This window comes from Centrocercus urophasianus, unplaced genomic scaffold (assembly GCF_019232065.1).
Source record: "Centrocercus urophasianus isolate 14NV4802_14NV808 unplaced genomic scaffold, USGS_Curo_1.0 seq_43, whole genome shotgun sequence".
Taxonomy (NCBI): Eukaryota; Metazoa; Chordata; class Aves; order Galliformes; family Phasianidae; genus Centrocercus; species Centrocercus urophasianus.
In genome coordinates, this window is record NW_024885011.1 from 262,735 (window position 1) to 287,215 (window position 24,481).

The following is a 24,481-nucleotide window of genomic DNA, read 5'->3' on the forward strand; positions in this document are numbered from 1 at the left end:
CCATGATGGTTTCTGTCCCCGCGCCCTGCTGAGCGCCCCATGCCTGCTTGGCCCTGTGCTCCGTTCCTGCTGCCACCCCTCTGCTCTGCTCCTGGGCACTGCTGGCTCAAGGTGCCCTAAACCGGACCTTGCAGCTAAACCTCTGAACTGGGGGAGCATCCTGACACCCCGGGGCCAGCTGTCCTCGCACCCTGTTGCCCACTGTCTCCATGGGGATCCCTGTCCCAGCTCTTCTCCTTGCCACTGACCCGGCTGCTGAAAGGCTCAGGGCCCGGGCCCTGGTGCCTGCTCTGCTGGCGGCACGGCATGGGGCTGTTGGGGCTCAGGACTGGTCCTAGGTTGTGTCCTGCCCTCCCCCCTCCCTCACCCAGCTGTAGATTTTCTGCTTCTGCTTTTGATGGTGGGAATAGTCAAGGGTTGGGCAGGGGATTTCGGGAAGTGCCCGAGGCCACCCTTGGCCATGGCACACATCTGATCCCACAAACCACCCCATCTTGTCCGGTAGGTGACTTCCAGAACTGCTCTGGCACTACTGAGGATTCCCAGAGTGTTTCTGGCCCTCCTGACTGCTGCAGTGCCTGCTGTCCCAGCCCCCTGCCTCTGCCCTCCTGTCTCAGGACAGCAATATTGTCACAGTGGTATTTATTCTGCACATTGTGGTGACAATGACTGCAATATCTGTTAGGAGGCTGTGGAATTACCTACTTTTCTTCCTTTTTTTTTTTTTCATGGAAAAATAAACTGTCCCCCATTGGTGGCGTACCCCCTGAGTGGCTCAACAGGGGAGCAAGGGGAGAGCAATGCTCCAAGCACCACTTTGGGGCTCCCCTGAGCCTATGACACACTGGGGAGGGAGCAGTCCTGGCACAGGAGGTGGTGTAAGCATAACCCTCCAGCTGCGCATGAAGCTTTGAGAAGGAATAGCATCATCTTGGGTGTGTGCTGGGGGGGCAAGGGGGCCGGGCATCTCTTGCTGGGGTTTCATATGTCCCAGGAATGGGACTGCAGCTGCCCCCTGGGTTGGGGGCTGCATCCTGGGCCCACTGCAGCACTGCCAGCCGCTGGGACCTGCTGTTGCTGCACATCAGCCCTCCACCCCCAGCTTCTCTGCACGTTTCGTTCTTCCCCACTGCCAGCCTGCACAGACGGTGCCTGTTGCTAAGGAGCTCTCACCAACTTTAAGTGCTTCTCCGGATTTAGCAGCAGCTCTGGCTCAGCCTGCGGGCAGGAACGTGGCTCTCTTTCCATCCCACAGTGCTCCCACATCTCCCAGTCCTGAGAAGGAGGATGGGACGGTGCCAAAGCAGCACTCGTGCTCCCGGGAGCTGCTGAGGGGCAGCTCTGCGCCCATCCCGGAGTGTGCAGCTCAGCGTGCCGGGGAGGAGGGACGGTGCGGGTCACGTGCGCTATGGGGACATATGGGTCTGTGCCAGGGCTGCCGTGTAAAGAGCAGTGGCTCAGGGCGATGAGAGGGTGACCCCGGGAATGGGAAATTCTTGCTCCCCTCGGGGCCTCCGCGGAGGAAGCTCGGGGATTTGCCGCAGAGAGCTGCGAAGGCCCTGGGGAAAAGGAGGCTGCGATGGGGCTGCGGTGGCGTTCAGCTGCCAGAAGGGCGTCCCGAAGGGCTTGGGGTGCGAGCGGCTGGCTGAGACCTGGGCATCCCGGGCTGAACCGCCATGCAGGGAAGGGGGCACCTGAGCTGCTCTCCTGGGCAGGGAGAGGGCTGTGCTCCGCGCGGGGGCGGTGGTCGCCCCGCAGACCCCCCGCCACCCCAGTCCCGCAACACCGCGACCGCTCGGATCTGCGCACGGCGCGGAGGAATCCTCGGCTGGGGCGCATCTCTGTGCAGCAGCTCTTCTCCCACAACCCCGAATTCGGCTGTCCTGGGACTGAGTCAGCCCTGGAGCGCTCCGTTCCCCCGAAGCCGTTAATGTGGGGTTGGGGGCGGCGTGGCGGAGCGGGCTCGGTCCCGAAGAGGTTAAGCCGCGGCCCGGTGGGATGAAACCCCGGAGCTTCATGGGATGCCGTATAAAGGCGTTCCGCCGCCGGGAGCTCCCGGTGCGCACGGAGCGCTGTGCCATGGAGCCGCCGGGCACCGCCGGGGCACCGGGAGCGGCCGGGCGGCCCTGGGATGAGGCGAAGGCGTTCTACGATAACCTCACACCCAAGAAGAAACCAAAATCGGTGAGAGCTGCGACGGGCGCTGCGTCCCGGCTGCTCCATCTCCGGGTGCTCCGCTCCCCCCTGCGCTCCTCATCTTCTCCCTCGGGCGCGCATCTCCTCCCGGTCCTCTGCGTTCCTTTTGGGTCTCCTCCAGCTCCCCCCGGGTGCTTTGTCTCCCGGTTTCCCGTGGTTCCATCTGGGTGTGCGATTCCTCCAGGTGCTCTGGGTCTGTCTGGGTCTCTGCAGTTTTCGTTTGACCCAGCATCTCCTGTCAGGTCCTTGGGGCAGCTCTGGGTTCCCCTTCATCCTCCGTGACACCACCTGGGTCTCTCCAGAACCGGAGATATCCCCAGGTCCCTCCCGGGCTGAGATGTCCTTGCAGAGCTACTCGTGCCCCATGAGCTGCTGCTGCCTGGCGCTGAGCCGTCAGCCGGGAGCTCAACGTGGCCGTGGCAGAGCTAGGGGCAGCCTGGAGCCACGGCCCCTACATGGGTTTGGGGATTCCGTGGGGCACAGCCACCCCACTGGGCTCTGAGAGATTTGAGCAGAGCCTGTGTTATCTAACCAGGGCTGAGCTCTGCTGGGTTTAAAAATGGGAGCTCATCCGTGTCTCAGAATAGCTGCACAGTGCTGGCAGCCCGGCCAGGGGCTGCAGATGGTTCTGGCCTTACTGCCTGTGAGCACCCAGTGCGAGGTTAGTGAGATGGGAAGCATGGGGGCACGTGGTGCCGGTCACACTGGGTCTCCATGTGTGACCCTCGATGAGGAAGGCTGGGCTCTGCAGACCCCAGGTGGGGGCATCGTGCTGGGGAGCCCCTGGTCCTGTACCCACTGGGGAACGGCACTGCTGCTGCCTTCCACCTGCGATGGGAAACTGGCAGCAGGATACAGCCGTCCGTCTTTCATGCCGAGCTTTCTGCCTCCCGCAGGTGTTTGCCCAAGCTCCTCCTCTTCCTCTCCTTGCGGCACTCTCAGCTTTATGGATGGGAAACTGAGGCACGGCACAGTGCAGAGGTTTGCCTTGTGCTGGATCCGTGGCGGGGTGTGATGGGAGTGATGTGGGTGCCCGGAGCTCAGGCTGTGCCACCCCTCCATGCAGAGCGATGCCTGCGGTGCCCACCCAGCCCCGCACCCTCAGCCCGCAGCCAGGCTGCCGTCCCACCTCATGACGAGCGGCTGCAGGGCGCTTTTCTGGATTATAAATAATGTGTTTTGAAAACTCAGAAGCATCTCGGCCGCTGCCGTGAGCTTTAATCTGAACCCAATCAGGGGGCTGGCAGCCTCCCGTGCACGAGGGAAATGGAGCTGGCCGTGGCCCATTGCATGTGCTGGGTCTGTCTGTCCTGTCTATGCGTCCGTCCTGTCAGCAGATACCGGACCTTCTGGTACCTCTGCTTCCTGCAGCAGGGCTGTAGGGTGGCAGGAGGCAGCGTGGTTTTTTGGAGAGCGTTTCTGGGGGGTGCCTTCCTGACTGGGGAGCGGGTGAATGCGGTGTCCCAAAGCCCGTGGGGATCCGTGTGCAGGATCTCTGCTCTTCCTGTGCTGCAGCCGTGCTCCTGCCAGCTGGGGGAGGTCAGCGATCAGGTTTGTCACTCTTCAGCAATGTGGAAAATGTCCCTGGCCTCTCCAGAGTCACGGCGCAGGGCTGAGAGGCTCCCACATTGCTGGGAGCTGCTGCCTCCATGTCTGTGGGTCCTGCGCTCGCGTGCCTTGTCCCACTGACCACATGGCCTCCTGTTCTGGGTTTCTGTGGCTGCAGGGATTTTTGGGATGTTTCAGCTTCAGTTTCAGGGGATCTGCGCTTGACCATGGCGTGAGTCCCACCTCTCCCATTTCTCTGTCCAAATTTCATAACAAAACTCACCTCCAAATTTAAAATTTGGCCATGAGGACTCAGTCTTGTCCTTCATCTGGAGCTGTCATAATTTCTCTGTGTTTTAGGAGGAAGGTGAGTCTGGCAGATCCAGTCCTGGGTGATGCAGAATCCCCGCGTTGGGGAGCACAGAGGGGTCCCTCGGGGGTGGCAGTGGGATGTGGGTGCTGAGTGCCATCATGAGTGGTACCCTCAGCTTTCATGGGATTTCCATATCTCTAACGCTGGGGGGGCTGCTTGGGATTTACGTGCGATTAGGAGGGTGATTTGAAGGCCTGCCAGCTGTTGGGTCTGTGGAGGGAAATGTGATATTTGGAGCCACTGCCAGAATCCACCTTTAGACTGAAAGAGGGGTGTGAGGCTGCAGTGGGTTTTGCTCCGTATGGGGCCAGCATGTGCTGGGAAAGTCACTCGTGTCAGAGATGGGATTTGGAGCTCAGGAGCCGCCTGAGACTTTTCCAAGCGCTGGGCTGTGGGCGCAGGTCCTGCACAGCTCTGCTGCGGGCTGCGCCAGCGCTGCGCGGCGTCGCCTGCTCCGACGGCACCGAGCCCTGCAGCGGAGCAAGCAGGATCCGGCAGGTCTGCGCTTCGCACCCGCGGGGCTCCAGCAGCCCACGCCAGGGCAGAGCTGGAGCTTATGGTTATTTTTATTGCTGTGTTTATTGCCTCTTAAATTAACCTCCCGAAGGCTCTAAATGGCAGTGAAGGGACCTGGAGCAGCCCGCTGATGTTTGCAAGGTGCCCGCGCTGCGAGGTGTGTGCTGCACGGCTGGATGCCCTCGAGACCTTTAGCAGTTATTAATATTTTCACATAATAAATGGCCCGTGACACCGGAGTTATTAATTAATGAGTTAGAGCATGGAGATGAGTTAATAGCTAACACCTAGCAGGCAGCTGCACCTGAGGGGGGACCTGGGTGGGATGCGATGCTGTGTGTTTGGGTCCCTCTGGTCACGGTGATGCTCTCAATCTCAGCTCATCTGTATCCAGTCCTAATCGCCCACTGCTTAATCTCCTTGCTGGGGATTTTGGGTACTGATGAGGCTGCTGTTGGCCTCGGGGGCACCGGGTGCTGGGAATGGCATGGGGCTGTGGGTGACTCAGTGCTGGGTGCGCCCTGAGCTGGGCAGGACTGGCAGAGCCAGATGGGGCAGAACAACCCCCAGGGCATGAGTGGGGAAAAAAGGCCCACGGTGAGGATGGGGGCAGCTCATCCTTGCCGGGCTGCTGCTTTTGCAAAGCTCCTCATTGACTGCCAGCATCGAATTTGTTTCCTTGTTTGCAAGCGGTGGAGATGAATGGAGAGGAAGGACTGGGGTGGGGGTCAGGGTGAGGTTGGCTTTGCTGGACGCCCCTCTGTCGCTGCCAAGCCCCACCGAAGGCCCCTTATTGACTTTGGTGGATTACGAACATCAATAATAATGACTCATAAATCACTGCCTGCACCACCTGTTTGCCACGTTCCCACCCACAGTAACTATGTCAAGTGTTTCTATGAGCTGAGCTGGCATGGGCTGCTCATCACATCTGGACAGCATCAAGGGAGCGTGGATCTGGCTGAGCAGCAGCGTGTGGCTTTTCCTGGTGAGGGGGAAAAAGCTGCACAAGTCTGTTCTGAGCCGGGGTGAGCTGCTCCTCCAGGGCAGTGCTGTGGGTCTGGAGGTGTTGTGGGAGCCTGATTGTCCTTTGGGGGTCTGGGCAAGGTGCTGGAGCAGGGGAGGGTCTGGTGGCAGCTCCCCACTTCATGCAGCCCTGCCCAGAGGGGCTGAGCATCGTGGTGGGGGCTGACGGATGGCCCCTCCCCACTGTCACCCTTCTCATGCAGCCAAAGCCTGAGAATGCCATCACCATCGCAGTGTCCTCACGGGCTCTTTTCCGCATGGAGGAGGAGCAGAAGATTTACAATGAGCAGGGGGTGGAGGCCTACGTGAAATACCAGCTGGACCATGAGAACGAGCCCTTCCTCCCCGGCGCCGCCTTCCCCTTCGTCAAGGTGAGCGCTGCCCATGGAGCCAAACCTGTTTTGGGGAGAGGGGTCACCGAGGGTGTGTGTAACTGAGCAAGTGCATTGTTTCCTAAGGGAAGCTTCAAACCTGTTGTGTTAGACAGCAGGAAGGTGGCTGGGTGATTTTCTCCAAGCCAGCCTTTTCCCAGCATGACTCGTGGCCCCAGCTGTGGGGGATGTGATGTCGAGTGGGGCGCTGTGCCCCTCTGGGGCCGTGCCTGGGCTCACCGACCTCCCTGTCCCCGGGTGCTGCAGGCGCTGGAAGCGGTGAACGCGCAGCTTCGGGAGCTCTATCCTGACAGCGAGGAGCTCTTTGACGTTGTCCTGATGACCAACAACCATGCCCAGGTTGGGGTTCGCCTGATCAACAGCATCAACCACTACGGTGAGCTCAGCACAACGCCGGCACGCGGGCAGGGAGTTACTGTGAGGCGGTGCTCCCTGCTGCCTCCTGCACCAAGCCGTGTGCCGGGCCGTCGCTCCCCTTATGGTAGAACCATGAAGGTTGGAGGAGACTGCTGAGGTCGCCTGGTCCAGCCGTCTGCCCGCCGCTGTGCCGCCAGTCGCTGGGCTCTGAGCGGCCACTGGCACGACGGCCCGGCTGCCGGCAGAGCCGTTGGGTTGTGGTACCAAAACCTGTGCTGCGGTTCTTGGAGCTCCTGGGAGCTCATCCCGTTGTGTCCCTGCCCACAGATCTATTCATTGAGAGATTCTGCATGACGGGGGGGAACAGCCCCATCGGTTACCTCAAGGCTTACCACACCAACCTCTACCTCTCCTCCGATGCCGAGAAAGTGAGTGGGGCCATTGAAGAGGGTGAGTCCGGGGTCTGGCCTGGGAGCTCAGGGGGATCAGAGCCTGTGGTGTCAGTGGGCAGGTGGGGCCTGCCTTTCCCCCATCAGGATGGGACGTCCTTCATGCCCCAGAGAGCCTCAAGTTTCCATGGGAATAAGGCTTTCCATGAGCCCCGCATCTCTTCCAAGGCAAAGGCACTGTTTTCCCCCTTTATTTCTTGCATGCAAAGTTAGGTTTGTTATCTAAGGACTTGTTATGGCTGTAAGATGTCTTGGGGCCAAGCCGCAGGCTCTGTTGGTGTGTGCGTTTCCTTGTTGTTTGCCCACATCTTCTTCAGGTCCTTGGGTAACTGCCATCCCTCGCCTCGTGCTTTATGTCCCCAGGGATCGCCGCAGCCACCATCTTCAGCCCCAGCAGAGACCTGGAGGTGTCAGAGAAGCAGCTGCGTGTGGCGTTCGATGGCGATGCTGTGCTCTTCTCAGATGAGTCGGAGCAGATCGTGAAGGCTCACGGCCTGGACATGTTCTTCGAGCACGAAAAGGCTCACGAGAACAATCCTCTGGCACAGGTAGTGGGGTGGGGTGGTGTGGGGCAGCCTCTGGGGCACGGAGTGTGGGGAACTGGGACAACTGGGAACAGACTGGTAGGGAGAAGGGAATCAGTACTGGGGCTGGTCCTGTGTGATATCTTTCCTGACAGGGGATGGAGTGCACCCTCTGTAAGCTTGCAGATTACATCCAGCAGGGAGGAAGTGTTGATCTGCCTGAGGGCAGAAAGGACCTACGGGGGGATCTGGATAAGCATCGATGAGCTGAGCCCAACTGTGTGAGCTCTAGCAAGAGCGAGTGCCAGGTCCTGCACTTGGGTCACAACAACCCCCCTGAGCACCACAGGTGTGGAGCAATGCCTGCGGAAGAGAAGCACGGGGGAGACCTCACTGCTCCCTGCAACTCCCTTGACAGGAGGTTGTGGTTTTGCTCCCAGGGAAGACAAGAAGTAATGGCCTCAAGTTGCACCAGGGGAGGTTCAGATTGGATATTAGGAAAATTTAAATTTCTTCTCAGAAAGAGTGGAGGTGCGTTGGCACGGCCGCCAGGGAGGTGGTGCAGTCAGTGCCCATGGAGGTGCCCAAAAAACGTGGAGATGGAAGGGACACGGTCAGTGGGCATGGGGGGGGGGGGGTTGGACTCGGTGATCTCTGAGGTCTTCTGCAACCTTACTGATGCTGTGATCCTAAGAGGTGCATCCAGTCCTGGTGGAACGGGGAGCAGAGCTCAGCACGGAGGTCTCCAAGTGACAGCTTCCCTTTGCTCCAACAGGGACCCCTGAAAGGCTTCCTGGAGGCCCTGGGAAAGCTGCAGAAGAAGTTCTACTCCAAAGGGCTGAGGATGGAGTGCCCCATTCGCACCTACCTGGTCACAGCCCGCAGCGCTGCCAGCTCGGGCGCCCGGGCCCTAAAGACTCTGCGCAGTTGGGGTCTGGAGACGGACGAAGCGCTGTTCCTGGCTGGCGCCCCCAAAGGCCCCCTGCTGAAGAAGATCCGTCCCCACATCTTCTTCGACGATCAGATGTTCCATGTGGAGGGAGCCAAGGAGATGGGCGCCATCGCTGCCCACGTCCCCTACGGCGTCGCACAGAAGCACAAGCGGCCGCTGCAGGAGAAGCAGCCCCAGAACAGCAAATAGGGCACGGCATGGAGCTGTGAGAGGAGGAGGAGGATGCCGAAGGCTTCCTGTCTCCTCAGTGTTTTGCGGTGTCGTGATGTTGTCCCCTTCCTCACGGCACCACCTCCCCACTGGGTTGCTGTCACCCATCAGCTGTTCAAAAGTCAGGATTCCCAGAGCCTTCGGTTCGACGAGCGAATGTTGAGGCTGAGCAGTTGGACTGGAGAGGGGCGAGCACAGAAAGCCCCTCCTGCAGCTTTCGACAAAATGCTAAAGCAAAGCCCCTTCCTGTCATGGAAACATGGAATCTTCAGGGTTGGAGAAGACCTCTGAGATCCTCCAGTCTGTCCACCGCTGCTGCCCACTGAGCCACACTGCCAAGTGCAGCTTTCCTTCAACACCTCCAGGGTTGGTGACCCCACCTCCGCTCCTGTTTCATATTTGGAAATATACAAACAAATGCTTACATGAAGAAAAATATATGGGAATCCCATTTTCTGCTTTTGGAGTTTTGGGCCATTGGCTCAAAATTTGGATTCCACAGTTGCACCCACAGTAAGGCAGCCAAAGGCCAGCTCTGGTGTGTGCCTTCCTGGGTCTGCAGACACATCCCTGGGGCTTAAATTAAACCAAAAGCAGCCCTAAGATATTAGGAACATCATTCAAAGTCCATTTATTCAAATCTGCAGAGAATTTCAGCCTCGGGGACTTAATTAAAGGATTTTTTCCCCTCTCTGAGCTGAGCCCATAGGGGTGGATAATCTTTTTCTTCTCAGCTTCTTAAAGCTCTGCTGCTCCCAAAATAGATCCTGGGAGAAAGAGCTGCCTCTGCGATCGGGGGGCAGGAAGGGGAATCAGTGGGTGAGCAGCTCAGCGGGCTGTGAGCGTCGCACCGACGTCCCCAGGGAGATCCCCCTTCTGGGGATGGGCAAATGCGAACATTACTTTTGCATGCTTCTCTCCCTTCTGTTTGCTTGTTCTGAAATCAGAGCACGCACCACGGGGCACGGAGGGCACTCAGCATGAGTTCTTTGCAGTGACTTCCAGCTTCCCAGCACCTCCCTGGGACGAGCTCTCCCTGTATGTGCCTGTTCCGCTTTGCAGGACGGCTCCAGCTGGCGTGGGGGTGGCTGTGGCCCTTTCGACCGATCCCCCGTGGGCTGACAGCGCCCTCAGCGGCTCTGCAGACTTCTGTTGCACTGAATCCTGCTTTGGCAGTGCAAAGCTAATTGCACTTTTTCCTCCTCCCTGAACGCGTTCGTTTTGACAGATTGTTATCTGTGGCACCTGGGTGACCAAGGCCTGCAATCCCAACAAAAAAAACTAGAAAGAACTCTATTAGTATTCGTGTCCATCCAAAAATCCCATCTTCATGTGAACCGCGGATGTTGGGCTCTGAGCCGCGTCTCCCAGCCCTTCTTATCTTCAGTGAACATTTCCCAGGTGTTTCCTGAGCATCCCATCCTGGAAGCCCAGCTGCAGCATGGAAGGGGGTGGGGGAATGGTATTGCCCGAGAGTGAGGGAGGAAGGTGGGGCGAAGACGGGCTGCCTGGGGTGGGATGCAGCAGGACGGGCCGTGGGCAACTGCGCGGCTGCTAAGGGCGCCGGTGGGGCGTGCGCCCGGCCAGGTGTGGGGAGAGACCCCAGCACAGTTTGTGTCTGCAGCCCCAGTGGGCGCCGCCGTGGCCTTCGTGCTGCGTTGGCCAACAAGTGGACTTCGCTGCTGCATCTCCCATCGGTTTTGCTTTGCTGTTCTCCCGTGGTTTTCCTTGTGAGTGAGCTGCCGCGGCAGCAAAACCCCTTTGGGTGGCGTTCTGTAATAAATGGTGTTGGTCGCAGCCGGACTTTGTTGTCCTTCTCCCCGTGGCCATTCTGGTGTGGGCAGCAAGAGGCCAGGGGCCTCCCGGGTGTTCTGGAGGAGGGATGGGGGTGATGAGGAGGAAGAGGGTGTTTGGGAACGTCAGAAGATGTAACCAAAGCAGCTCCCCAGGAGCTGGAGAGTGCTGGTTGGATTCCATGGTGGGAGATGTGATCCCTCCCTCCGCTCCGTGAGCAGCCCTGTGCTCCTCGTGAAGTCAAGGTTAAAAATACGATTTGGCAGCAGATTTCGTCGGCATGATCTTTTCCCAGCCAGCAGGTGGGAGGCGGCAGAAGCTTTTCGGAGGAGATTTATTGCTGCTGAAGTACCGGGTTTACCCGGACAGCGACACTGCAGTTCTGCCTTTAGCTCCTCCCCAGCGATATGGGAACAGATGGGTCGAGGGGAGGCAACAGATCCTCCATCCGTCACCAAATATAGCCAAGAAATGTCCCCAGGCCCCAGGGCAGCATCTCTGCACGGCGCTCAGCAGCGTTCCTGAGCAGCACTATTTGCCGGGATGTTTTCTCTGCGCCCATTCCCAATTCGCACGGAGGATTTGAAGTCCCTCGTTGCACCGCTCAGCCCTGAGAGCTCCGGCTGTGCATGCAGGAGCCAACAGGCGGCTCTGACAGCCGTGCGAAGGCTCCTGCTTAGCACGGAGGGAGGGAAGGGGAAGTGTGCTGCGGTGAGGTCGGGATGTCCTCTCACTGGTGGGCTGCCAGCACGGGTTTCTCTGTTGCCTGTTTGCTGAGATTTTCCCTGCATCGGGCACTGAGGGCTTTGCAACGAGTGCACTTTAGAATAAAGGACATGGAGGAGGAGAAAGAGGAGCCAGAGCTGGGGAGCATTCAGCTGCCTCTCCACTGTGCCAGCGCGGACGTATGGGAGGTAACCCAGCCGTGAAGCTGCTTCTGCTGACAGCTCAGGGGCAAACTCAGACCCTGTGGGCCCTAAGGGAGGGGGGGCACAGTGCCCTGCGGTGCAGAGGCCACGCAGACGTGGGGCTGTCCCTGCAGTGCTGGCAGTGAGAGTCCCAGGCTGTGCTGGGGGCCTGTGCCTCATCCCCACAGTGCTGTGTCCCTTCTGCAGTGCAGAACAGCAGGCCGGCCTGCAGGAGGGTGAAATGTCAGCTAGGGGTGACATGGTGACAGCAACACCCGGAGCTGGGAGGACAGAAGAGGGGACCTGGTGGCAGGAGAGTAAGAAAAGGGCACCGCTACCAGCGCTGCGGGGCCGTGCCAGGGTTTGGACGGCGCGACCGTCATGTTCCTTCCACGCTGTTATTTATAGCTGTGTTGGCTGATGTTGCTGTCGCCTCCTGTCCCCACACCAGGCTTGGCACACAGCTGGCAGTGTGGTTTGCAAATGCGTCTCCGTGTGCTCAGCGCCCAGCAGTGCTACTCGTGGGCTGTGCTCTGTGCTCGCTGCTCATCCCTTCCTTTAGGGCAGGTTTTTGCATGGTTTTCTCTTGGTGACAGAAGGGGATGCAGAGCCCAGCACAGGCTCTGCAGGCGATTTTTAAGCTCTGCCTTCATGCTGTGACTGGGTCAGCACTGAGCAGGGCTTCTCCTCCGGATAAAGCAAACCACGTGCAGCAGTGCCCGCACGGATGGACTGGATCCAACCCAGCCCAGCCTTACAGCAGCAGAACCCACATATCTGTGCAGAGAGCAGATAATGGATGGACCATTGTGGGCAGCCCCGGGTGCAGTGCAGGATCCGTGAGAGGTGCAGGGGCTGCACTGTGCAGCTGGGGGGGCTCTGAGGGGTGCATTCCCACAGCATTCCTCCCAGGGCTGAGAGCTCAGGAAGGAATGCTGCCTGATGGCCAGGGCAGGGGCGGCTGTGGGGATCATCGAGTGTGGAATGCAGCGATGGCACACGGACACGGGTGCCACGGGGATGGGGACAGCACAGCCATTGGGGCACCGCCATTTGGGGCATGGCAGCTGCATCACCGCTGTCTCCAATGCAGTGCTGCTCTGGTGCTGTACAGAGGGGCACGGTGGCATCGTGGGGCTGAGGCCATGTGAGCTGTGAGGCTGTGGGGTTTCTGCTCGCTGTGTGTGCACAGGGCCCCACTTCCACAGCTCCTCCAGGTGCGGCTGGGAAACATTAGCAGCGCTGCGCCGGGAGAGTGTGGGAACTGGAAGGGAATGCTGTAGAGCGGCCTTTCATCTCCCCACTCCTCCTCCCCTGCTCCTGCCAAGCCCAGCTTCCTCCGAGGCCTTCAGCTCGTGCCAAGCGAGGCAGAGGGATGGGGGATGGAGAGAAAAAGGGAAGGAAAATAAAAAAAAAACCAAACCCACAGGAATGTGTTGGGGATCTGGCTTCATTCAGGCTGCCGTTGGAGAGGGAGCCCGTGGCCGCCTCCGCTATGGGGCAGGGGGAAAGCAAACAGGGATGTGGCCTCTGCACTTTTACCGTGGGGCTGACAAAGGGCTGTGGGGCTGCATCCCCACTGCGGGGCCGAGATCAGCGTCAGAGCGGCTGCAGGGCCGGGGGGAGCAGGGGCTGTTGTGTGGAGCAAAGTGGGGCTTCGTGCCGGGGGACGGATGGTGGTGGCTGCTCCTGGGGAGGGCGTGAGGGAGGATGGGTTTTGGGTTTTGACTCGCTGCCGACTTTATTCCCAGCAAATTAATAATTTCCTTTCACAGTAACAATGAGGGCTCGCCTGTGTGTTTGTGTGCTTGTCCCCGCTGCCCCCCTCCTGCAGGGCTGCAGCTGCACAGAGCTGTCGGGCGGCCCAGCTGTGAGCGGAGCGTCCCGGCGGAGCGCGGGGCTGTGAACGGATGGGGTGAGAACGGGGGAGGAGGAGGCGGGGAGCGCGCTGGGTGGCGGCGATGGGAAGGAGCCGAAGGGGCAGCCGGCAGCGCGCAGTCACCCTCACACCTGCACGAACGCGGTGCTGGGTTGCAGGGCAGCTGTGGAGCACAGCACGCGGGGCGGGAGCGCCCGTGGCTGCAGCGAAGGGTTTTAGCACAGCGGGGAGTCCTGGCGTTACTGTAGGCACTCGCACAGCCCGTGCCCACACGGCTGCGCCTTCTGCACGCTCGCTCCCACTCCCACAGCGCCTGCACCGAGCCCCTCTCCCGTGCGGGCACACAATGAAGCACGCGGTATCGGGAAATCTGGGAACGCCGTCCGTTCCTCGGGCAGCATTGTGCGCTGTTCCTTATTTATATCCCTGGGGTGGCGTCACAGGTGGGTGATTGTTCCAGCTGACAGCCTGAAAAGCGAAGGAACAAGATTTAACTTCCTGCTATTCAATTAGAGAAAGTGAGCATTCATCACCAGCTGCAGGCTGCTGGCAGGAGAGACCCCCGGAGAGGAGTGCAGGCAGCTCCCGCTGCCACGGGCACAGAGCGCTGCCCACCGCCAGCAGGTGAGGCCGGGCGCAGCGCTCTGCTCTGCTCCGGGTCACCGCGTTCGCCTCCGGAAGGCGACTGCCCGCTCGGAGCGGAGCCGTGTAGACGCAGGGGCTGCTCCCCCCGGTACCGGCCGCAGCCCCAGCCCTGCCGCGCCCACCCGCGCCCACCCCCCCGTGCTGTTTTCCAGGCTGGCACGTGGCAGCCGCCTGCCTTCCTCCTCCCGGCGCTGAGCTCCCCCAGCACCTCCCGGTGCCCCCAGGACTCCCCGCAGGGCTGTGGGGCACGCAGGGCGTGCAGAGCCCGGGGCTGTTCCTGCTCCATTTCCTTCTCTTTCTCCCCCCTCCTGATGCTGAGCCGATTGCAGAAGGCGCTCGCGCCGCCTCCTCGCCTGTCCCTTCCCTGCGCCATCTGCGACAACCGCACAGCTCCGCACCGGTGCTGTTCCGCTAAGGGTCCCATTCGTGCATTTCTGCTACTTCTTAATCCCGCTGTCCCTGCGGGGATTCGGGCTGTTTTCCTTCCCGGCCGGCTGCGATCAGCGGGGACGCGCTGGGAGCGCTTCGCGGTGCCGCGCCGCGTGGCCGCGCCTGGCATCGCCATCGTTCCGCCGTAGGGCGGCACCGAACCGAGCGCTGCACCGCGGGGAGGGGAACAGCCCGCAGCCACGGGCGGCAGCGCCGAGCCGGGAACGCGCCCGACTGCCGTGAGCATCCCTTCCTCCGTCCTTCTGGCGGACTTGCCCCAAAGCCCCGAGATTCGGGCCGTGTCTGTGCCGGGGGGCTCCGGGGGTGTTGGAGCGCTCATGGAAGCACCGCCCGCGGCCGCTCCGCCTGCGGTGCCATCCGACAGGCAGCGATGCGGCGGGGCTGCGCGCGGAGGAACGTTTTACAGCAGAAAGCAATTAACCGAATAAAGCCCTTCTTAAAATCCCAGTAATTAAAAACAGTCCCTCCCTCTTGTTTTCCTTTTAAGCCGAAAGTTGCTGTTTACTCATTTGCTTTACAAAGTGTGCCTTGTTGTGGCTTCAGAAGAAATGAAAGTTTGAAGTGGTCGGAGAAGAAAGGCTCCGGGCGGAGCGGCCCCGCGGCGCGCTGCTGTTTGCTCTCGTCTGCTCGCAGGATCGCTGCACACGCAGCCAACGACGGCGAGGCCGCCTGCCGGCCCTAGAGCTCTCAGCGCTCGTGAGAAGTGCGTTAGCATCGCCGTGGAAGGAGGGGGGGGGGTTTGGAAGGGCTCGGGGCTGCGTGAGGGACGGACTCCCCGCGCAGTTACAAAGGCGTTGCGTTCCCCGCAGCCCTGGGCTGTTTTCCCACCCGACTCCCGGTGTTGCTTTTGCTCTGTGCAGCCCTAAGGCCGCCCGCCTCCCTCCAGCGCCCGGCGATGGGGCCGGGATCGGCACGGCGTCAAAAAGGGGAGAGTCAGAGGAGGATACGGTGCAGAACCCGCTGGGTTTGGGGTGGGCCGGCAGCCTCACTGTCAGCGGGATTGCTGCAATATTAATTAACTGCTGCCCATTGCTGCTGGTCTGCAAAGCGAGCGCCCGTTGCTGGGGAGGGGGAGGGGAAACGGATGTGCATGAAGGGCAACGAGAACTAAATGCCAACAGCGTCTGATGCTCTCGCACTGGGATGCGCTGCTGCTCTGGAGCAGGAATGGTGTCCCGTCCTGTGGGTTGCAGCAGCACCCCGGGGTGCCGATGGGCGCAGCTCTGAAGCCCGTCCCACGGGGGCTCCGGGCCGGGCGGCATTCCTGGCCGCGGGGCGATAGGTGTGAGCGCAGCGAGGGCAGCACGGAGCCTCCGCCAGCCCCGAGCAGAGCCGGGATCTGCCCCGTCCCTGCCCGGGGAAGGGTGAGGCCGCGGGTTTGTGGGAAAATGTTGTTTTTCCCTCCCCTGGACTGCCCCCAGCAGTCGGCTGGGCCGGCTCTGAACTGCGTGGGCTGGGGAAGTGGGGGGGGAGCGAACAATGCGGTGCCTCTGGTTTGGAGCGGGGCCACAGCAAAATAAACCGCGTTGGCAGCGCTCCACATCTGACAGCGAGGCGGAGCCGCGGCCGTACCTACAGCTCCCGGCCGTACCTACAGCTCCCGGCCGCACCACCGCCCCGAGCGCCGCGCGTTGAGTCCCTCTGCTCAGCCGCACAGCAGGGCGCTGTGTCTGCGTCCCGCCCGGCATCCTCTGCTGCCGCAGCTGTGGGTCTGGCAGCAGCGGTGGGATTGAGGTTAGGAGGTGATGCTGACTGAAGACGTGCGGACGGGGCATTCCAGGCATGCACGGGGTTGCCGCGGAGGTGTCAGTTCACCGGGAGGTAACAGATACGTCCTCTGCTCTGCAGCCGCCTTGCCCTCCTCCTCCCTCATTCCAGCTGCTGCAGCTTTTCACAGCTGGCCGCTCTCCGGGGACGTTTCCCAAAGCTGAGGAGGAGGGAGGGGAGGAAGAGGTCCCCACACAGGGGTGGTCAGAGCTCTGAGCTGCGGCCCTGCGCTGCCGGCACGGATGAACGGGGCAGCAAGGGGTCCCTGGCGCCGATTCACCCTCAGCCCCGAGAGTTTGCTCCGCTGCAGGGAAGGGCCATCAATCTTCACAGCTCCCTTGTTCCCTGGCCCCAGAGCAGGGCAGCCAATTAGTGCTGGCTGTGATGGATGGCTCAGCCCCGTCCTCGTGACACCCGTCCCCGGGATGCTCCCACCTCGCCGGGCGGGGATCGGCGCTGCGGGGCTGCCGAGCTCAGCCCTGCCCGGCCATCGCGCGGAGCTGCTCCGTCTCGCCGACCCCGGGCGGCTCTGAGCAGCGCTCCAGCAGCGCGGGCTGCAACGCGGATCTGATTACGGCAGAAGTGGATCTCGAGGTCCCTGCTCTGTTCGTAATGAAGTGTGAGCCTAGAAAAACGTGTTGCCAATTACACTTCAATTGAACCCAGATAAAGGCCCAGAAAAGACAGAGTCTGGACTGAGAATTCCTTTCTAACGGAGAAGAAAAGTGTTCCCGTGGCAGGCCCAGGCTCGGCTTGGTTCAGGCTCGGTGTGATGTGAGCAATGGCCCAAAATAACTGATCTCTGGATCCCATTTACATAGTTTCATCGGTGGAAAGAGCATTAATCTCTCAAAAACACATGTTTATGGGAAATTCACTTTGGAGATGAATGTCTTTGTAACCGAAATCACTCTGCAAAGGGGAGAGGAGGAGTGGGTCTCAGCATCACCAAAGTGACACAGCTTCAATTCTTCTGGTTCCATTTCCCTTTGAACCTTGAAATATAAGCTAACAACTTTCGCAGCCACTCCTTCAGGGGACTCCTCCAACAGAACGGCTGCTTTGCTCCGCTTGGCTTTGGGTGGAGGACGCCACGGTTGGGGCTGAACAAAGCGCTGCGGGGCTGTGCTGTGCCGCGGGGCCGAGGGCAGCGGCTGCTCAGGAGGGCCGGCACGGTGTGGGGCTGCCACGGCTGCGGCAGATGTAGGGCCAACGTGGGCACGGGGGGGGGGCGGGCGCTGGGATCGCCGCCTCCGCGGAAAACTTTGGGAAAGCCACGTGTTGCCAGATCTCAGCGCCGATTATTTTTTTCTTTCTCTTTTTTTTTTTTTTTTTTCAAAATAAAAGGCATTATTTTTGTACTGAGAACCTCTGCTCCGGTTCCCTCCCTCCGCCCCTCTCTCTCCCACATGCCCACGATTTCGTTGCCTTTGGGGATTTCAGCTGCGCAGGGCTCTGCCAAACAGACTCCTGTCTCCTCCGTGCAAGCTTAGGGAAAGAGAGGCGCTCTGTGGACTGCAGGTCAAAGTTTCGAGAGCTGTGGGATGAGGAGGGCGGCAGCAGTTCGCCCCCGTGCCATAAAACCCAGTGCTGGGCAGGGGTCGGCCTGGATACCCTGGCAGCGCCACGAGTGGGCACATGGAGATGCTCTGAGCGGGGTGGACACCCCTGCAGGGAGATGTTCCCGCGCACCGTCACTGCCGCCCCTTTGGGCATCGCCCTCCCACCCCGGAGGAGCCGCTTCCATCCGACTCACAATTCTCCCACCCGCCCGCGCCGCGCAGCCGTGTGTGCGTGTGGGGCTGGATGTTGATTTTTCCCTGAAACAACTCAGGGCTTTATCAGTCCCATCTCTTTCCCACGGTTTTCTGTTGCCAGTGAGGTCACCGGTCCCTTTAAACTGGGGCTGAGGCCAATGTGCGGCGGGTGGAAGGGGGGGCCGCGGGCAGGGGGGCGGCGGGCAGAGGGGGACATGAGACGGTTCACACAGACTGTTCCTTTTACAGGAAGACTTGGGATTGCGACCAGCGAGCGGGAGGAGGCGGGGGGGCCTGGGAACCTGGGAGCGCCGGCGCGGCCGCGTAATCCGTCACTCCTGGGAGATGTCTCATTAACCCATTAACCAGGGAGGCTGGGGACGTGCTGGGAGCAGAGCGAGGCGGCAGCCGGGGGTGTGAAAGGCAGAGCGGGGCCAGGGGAGGAGCTGGGGAGCAGACGGGGCGAGCTCCGCGCTCAGCTCGCCGCGGGACCGCGCCGCGCTCCGACACGCGTGGGGCTCCGGACACGAGTGGGGCTCCGCCGAGCCCTCAGCCCCGCGCCCTCCTTGGCGGAGCCGCTCCCGGTCAGGATGAAGCGTCTGTGCGAGGAGAGCTCGTCGGACACCGAGTCGGACGGCACCATCGACGTGGGCAAAGAGGAGGAGTACAGGTGGGGAGCGCTCCGCGTCGTCCCGAGGGATAAACGACGCCGGGTGGGGGTCGGCGGTGTCCGGGTGTGCGGGGGAGCGGGGAGCAGCTCCGCTGTGGGGTGAGGGCACCCGGGGTTCGGACTCCGGCTTTCCTCACTGCCCCGGAGCGGTGACCCGGCAGCTCCGGGATCGCGCAGGGTGAGGAGGGGGTTCGCGTGAGAAACGCTTCTCCTCTGCCGAGGCGTTTGTCATGCACCAGCTGCGGCTTTGATCTCCTCTGAAAGGCAGCTCGGGCGGTGAGGGGTGCCCAGTTCTCAGCGTGCGCGTTCAGGATGGCCGTTTGCAAGCTCCATCATCCCTCCTCCCTCCTGCAGCCCGAGCTGCGGCTCCCTCTGCCCGGAGGAGCGGTGAGGAGAGGACCCGTGTGTGCTCGCAGGGCGCAACCGCGCTCCCAGGCTCCGCAATGCTCCCCTGCTCTGCTCTGCTGGCCCAGGGCATCCCCTGCTGCCCACCGATTGCGGGCCTGGTGGGCTCCGGGCACTGGGGATGAAGGGAGGGCTCTGTTAGTCGCTCCCATCCGAAATTCAGCTGCTTCTGAACTCGTTTTGGCAGCCAAGCGTCCCCTCCTCTGCAGCTCCGGGTGATTTAATTCCCTTTTTGAGGAGCTGTCCCACCTGGGGCCAGGCTCAGGTTCTCACAAGCTGATGCAGTTTGGGGCAGTTGGGCACAGCCGCGCCAACGCATCCTGCATGTGTTCCCCAAACTCTCACACCGTTCCCGGCGCATCAGCATTTCGCCCACCCTTCTGCCGCTCACGAAACACCTCCCACCTCCTCCCGGCTCCGCAGTACCCCAAAGGACAAAGCGGAGGGATTGTCCTGTTTTGTTTCACTGAGTACAACAATGGAGTTTTGATCTCTGCCTGTTCGTATTCCCAAGTGAGAGCAGAGCAGCGCTGCGATACGGAGGTATTGACGCTGGTTTGCACTGCTGCTCAAGTCACGCAAACCCAGCAGAGAGAACCATCCGCACACACGGAGCAGCGCAGCGTTAGGCGATGGGGTCAGGCAGAACCAAACGCTCCTGGGTGGGGCGGAGGGAGGGAGGGAGTCGGCGTCCGGACCGGGCTGTGGCTCCACGGGGTGGTTTGGGAGAACCAGTTCCCCACTGCAGGGTGAGTCACTGCGGGCGGGCGCTGCGTCCGCTGTGCGCGCTGTGCCGCAGCTCGGGGTCACGGCAGAGTGCGGGGTGCCGCTCGGGTTTGCTCTGCTTTTTGCCTGGAATAAGCAGTGGAAAGATCGGTGCTGCAAATTACGGAATCGATCAAGGGGCAGCGCGGAATTCAGAGCCATCAGAGTTCAGTCGCGTGGTTCACAACTGCCAGTCAAACGTTTAGCAGAGAGAGAGTCCTGTTGATCCCACATCTGGAGCGCACAAAGGGCGCTGCGCTCGGACAGCTCTGCAGAGATTCAGAGCTCTGTGCCGCCGAGTGCAGGCTGCATTCCTGCGCTGCCGGCTCAGCTCCGTGCCGTCCCTGCTCCCGTTCCCACCCCACCCCAGCGGCGCTCATCTTTGGCACATTTCTGTATGCGGACAGCGCGTTTATTCTTGCAAAGCCACCTATGCCCGCACAACGCCCACCCAGGGACACAACAGCCTCAGGCGTGAGGCCGGAAGGTTTGTGCATGGGGATGAGAGGCCCCGGCCCCAGAGCTGCTTTTCCAGCCCGGTGGAGGCACCGGTCCGAGATGCAAGGAGTCGTGCCGGGCAGTGGCTGGTGCAGAAACTTGCCGTGGGCTGCTGAGGGCTCCCATGGGGACAGCGGGATTCAGACTGTGCTCCTGTCCTCGGTTCCTGATCTCTGTGTGGTGGGTAACACTGAGAGGAGAACCACAGAAAACATTATCCTGGGATGGGGAGGAGGAACTGCAGATGGCAAATGTGTGTAAAACATATGTGCTGCTGAGGTTCGCCTCCAGCTGCTGCAAGCAGCTCTCCCTCTTTTTCCTTCCCAGCCACGTTCCCAGGTCTGTGTCTCCCACCACGACGTCGCAGATACAAGCCAGGAAGAAGCGCAGAGGGGTGAGTTCTGTGCTGTGCCGGCGGACGGCCTCGCCACGGGACTCAGGGAGGTCACCCAAACCGCCCCCTCCAGAGCCTCCCCCAGCCAAGGGGAGGAGGGAGTTCATGCAGAGCTGTGGCTTCAAACAGGGCTGGGGCTGGGGGGAGGAGGGAGGCTTCACACCTCACTCTTAGGGAGCGCTGCTCTGCTCGGCTTTTTCACCGAAAGCATTCCTTATGCGGCCCAGCGCTGCTCTCAGCCTGCTGTGAGGGCTCTAAATCTGTGAGACGCCAGGAATGAGTCTGGTTTTCCTCCCGCAGATCATTGAGAAGCGGCGCCGCGACCGCATCAACAGCAGCCTGTCGGAGCTGCGGCGCCTGGTGCCCACTGCCTTCGAGAAGCAGGTGGGGACCCAGAGCAGCAGGGCTGTGCTCAGTCCTCACTGCAGGGTGAAACCGGGCGGTAAAACAGCATGAATGCATTTAGTAATAATGTTCAGCAGCTGAAGGGAGGAAGAATTCAATCCAGGCTGCATTTCACAGCTATGAGGAAGCACAGAAATGGGGAATTTCGGCTTGCATGGGGTGATGGTGGGAAGGAACTCCATTTTCTGCTCGATTAAAAACCCGAGGCAGTGCCCAGAGATGGGAGTCTGAGTGCCATGGGTTTGAAGGAGGGCTGGGGGAGGAGGGCACCAGGCCAAGCTCAGCTTGTGAGAGGCACAACGCCCTGGGCCACGAAATGACAAATTTCTCCTTTTTCTCCTGCTCCTAACGCAGGGCTCATCCAAGCTGGAGAAGGCTGAAATTCTACAGATGACAGTGGATCACCTAAAAATGCTCCATGCCACTGGAGGAGCAGGTAAGAGCCACTCTGCAAGTGCGTGTGGGAGGTGAAGGTGGCATCCTGGGTAGGAAATTCCCCATCAGCAGGGAAAATCTCGGCCCTGTTGTGCCTTGCTGCCAGCCCCAGGACCAATGCTGCCTTGCCCGCTTCCCAAGGGAAATGTTTTTCCCAGGGGTAAACGGGTTGTTTCCTGCTCTCCTGTTTTTATTGCCTGTAAAGTGTGGGTCAGCATCCCATGGGTAGGTTTGGTATCCCAGACCCACAGGGATGCTGCTCTTCACTGGGCGCCCCGGTGAAGCTGCCCTGCCAGAGCTGCACTCCCAGAAATGGAGCTTTGCTTCCAGAAAAAAATGATATTAAATTCCTTCCCTCCTCCCTGAGATACATTTCCTGTAGAGGCTGAGTTCTGCTTGGGGACTCTGCAAATAAACAAGGCTTTTTTCCCTTTCTGCTCTTGCTTTTTGTCTCTTGGATGTTATAAGAGGAGAGGGGGAGCCCTGTGTGAGATTCAACAAAGGTCTCATTTGTACTGAGAGCTCAGCACAGACCCTCGGTCCTGTTCCAGTTAACAGGATGGGGATCACAGCTCCAGTAAAGAAGCCTCTGGCTTTGCTTACCACCCACTTTTGGCTTTCTGAGGACACTGCTGGCATCCAGGCTTTGCTTCAGAGCTGTAACTCGGTCTGGAACATTTGTTTAGATATTCACTTTGACTGCACTGCAACAAAGGGCTGCATTGTCCCCAGAGACCCCGGCAAGCAGAGTGGTCCAGTGCTCCACTGCTCTGTGACATTCTCTGCTTTGTTGCCTACTGTCTCACCCAGCTACAAGGAGGGAGCAGAAGCCGAAAAATCAGCCATTATGTTTTATCTTGTTGGTTTTCATGTGGCTCGGAGCTTTCCCAGCCCAGTGACCCTGGTTCAGCCATTCCCTCAGTGGGAGGTCAGGGAGGGAAGTGTGAAGGGCTGAAGTCACCGGGACTCAGGCAGAGGAACTCAGGCTGTGCACAGAGGAGATGCGCATCGGCCCGGCGCTGCCACAGGGAGGTTCCCAGCACACGCTGGCCATCTGCACGTCCTCAGCAGCCAGAACTCAAAGAGCCCAAAAGAAAAGCTGTCGTCCTCCCTGAGCACAGTTAATGAACCTTCTTGCTCGTCCCACAGACGAGAGTAAAGGGCTTCACGACCCGGCAGTCGTATCCCACCGAGATAACCGATGCTGCTGTCACCCGACTGGGCTGTCTGCTGCAGAGCATCACACGGCAGCAAAGCGGTGCGGCAGAGATGGTGGTGGGGCTCACGTGCTTTCCTGACCGTCCCCGTGTCCCTGCAGGGTTCCTGGATGCTCGTGCTCTGGCCGTGGACTACAGGAGCATCGGCTTTCGCGAGTGCCTCACCGAGGTGGTGCGGTACCTGGGCGTCCTGGAGGGGCAGAGCACCGCCGACCCCATCCGCCTGCGGCTCCTCTCCCACCTCAACAACTACGTGGCCGAGATGGAGCCCTCCCCGGCGGCCGCTTCGCTGCTCCCCGTGCCGACGTGGCCGTGGTCCTTCCTGCACAGCCCGGTGCCGCTGCCGCGCCGGGACGCCGCTCCCGCTCCTCTCCTTGTGACTGCGTCCTACCCGCGCCTCGCCGCCAGGCCGGCCCCGGTGCGCCGCGTCCCCGCCGACGTGCTGCCGTCACACCGCGGCTCCGTGCCCGGCAGGATCGCTTCCTCGGCCCGCAGAGCCCGCGGTGCCCCCTCGGCTTCGACCGCGGCGGCCGCAGCCCGGATGCCGTCTCCGTCGGGAGCGCCGAGGGGGGGCTCGGCCAAGGGCAGCCCCATCTCCGCTCTGCTCTTCTCTCCCGCCGGCGTTCCTCTGCCAGCAGCCTACGCTGCGCCCGCGGTGCTGGGTGCGGCCGCGCAGGGACCCGCGCTCAGGGTGGGGGCGGCCCGGCTGTGCCGCTCCTGGGCCACGGAGATCGGCGCCTTCTGAGCCCTCGGTGCCCGCTGCCCGTGGACCGGCCGACCGGGCGCCTCTCCTGTTTGCGGAAGCCAAGGACCCATCCGGAAGATTCTCTTTGCTGTCCCCTCGCCTCGCTCCTCACGCTGCCTTCCTCGCCTCACCATCGCTCATCCTCTCCTTCGCCGTGCCCACAAATGTCAGCGCCATCCGCTTCCACGCGTTCTCTGGGATGGGGGGCACTGCAGACCCCGGCCCTCCGGCAGAGCCCGACACTGTTTGCTGCCTTATCTCCTCGGGGACTCGGAGCTCCTGGATGGACTCACTCAGGCCGTGTCCCCCAGCTGCAGCACCCAGTTCTGTGGTCTTGGGATTGGTTCTGCTGCCCTGACTGAACGGCGCTCTCCCCGCTGAGCCCCAAATCATCCTGCTCACAGCGGAGCACTGCTGGGCTCCCACTGGCAGCCCTCAGCCCACAGCCGGGTGTGAAGAGGTGAGACACGGGATTTCAAAGGGACTCAGCGGGGAGGGGACGACTTCGACACCGATGTGAGAAGAGCAGCCCTTCCCTCTGCCCGTTGCCCTGCAGGAGCCGTCTCACCTCTTTCCCCACCGAGTGCGCAGTGCAGAGCGGTCAGACCAGCATTCCAAGTGCCTCCCAGTCTTCTCTTGGCCCTTCTCCTCCCACAGTGTCTCTGTTTTCTCTCTCCAGCACCGTGTCGTGGTCTCATGTTGCTCACCCCTGGGCCAGGACCACACACCATGGGTGCTGCACTGCAGCCCTTGGCCGGCACCGGGTCTGCACTTGTCCCATTCCCAAGAGCTTTTCCTGCCCTGCCGTGCACCCTGGATAACCAGTGCTGCAGAATCACCCTTGCTCCTGTCCTCTCACCCCCTCTCCTCCGGGCAGGGAGGAACACAAACTCGAAGCTCTCAAGCTCTGGAGCCGCATCCCTGCAGTGCTCAGGGCTGGGTGTCCCAGCGCTTGCCCTTTCTGTGGGGCTGTGCCTGGATCTGTGCCTTCGTTTGCCGGGATGGACCTGGCCCCGGCTGCACACCCACCCCAAGGATCTCCCCAGATCAGCAGCTGTGGCCCAAAAAGAAAAGTGTGTAGAGGTCAGCGCAGCAGTGGAAAAGACGGAGAAGCTCCGTCCTGGCAGAGACTCTCCCCCACCCCAGGAGGAAGGCGCAGCGTGCCGGGCTGCGTTCCTGCAGAGCACATGATATGTGCAGCACT

The 24,481-nt window shown here is 60.9% G+C and overlaps 2 protein-coding genes across 3 annotated transcripts; both read left to right on the forward strand.

Moving 5' to 3' along the window:
• Window positions 1-2,079: 2,079 nt before the first annotated feature.
• On the forward strand, window positions 2,080-9,937 carry NT5C1A (5'-nucleotidase, cytosolic IA). Of its 2 annotated transcripts, none has more exons than XM_042834039.1 (6): window positions 2,080-2,184; window positions 5,863-6,030; window positions 6,298-6,427; window positions 6,736-6,858; window positions 7,221-7,405; window positions 8,157-9,937. In XM_042834039.1, exons 1-6 carry the CDS (start codon window positions 2,080-2,082, stop codon window positions 8,520-8,522), a joined length of 1,077 nt encoding a protein of 358 aa, XP_042689973.1. In that variant the 3' UTR covers window positions 8,523-9,937. The 2 variants fall into 2 exon arrangements, with proteins under 2 accessions (XP_042689973.1, XP_042689975.1); XM_042834041.1 differs by having other exon boundaries at window positions 2,107-2,184; window positions 5,894-6,030.
• Window positions 9,938-18,304: 8,367 nt separating this feature from the next.
• HEYL (hes related family bHLH transcription factor with YRPW motif like) lies at window positions 18,305-23,277 on the forward strand. The gene is made up of 5 exons (XM_042834034.1): window positions 18,305-18,413; window positions 20,409-20,475; window positions 20,776-20,859; window positions 21,235-21,316; window positions 22,634-23,277. Exons 1-5 carry the CDS (start codon window positions 18,334-18,336, stop codon window positions 23,275-23,277), a joined length of 957 nt encoding a protein of 318 aa, XP_042689968.1. The 5' UTR covers window positions 18,305-18,333.
• The last annotated feature ends 1,204 nt before the right edge of the window (window positions 23,278-24,481 follow it).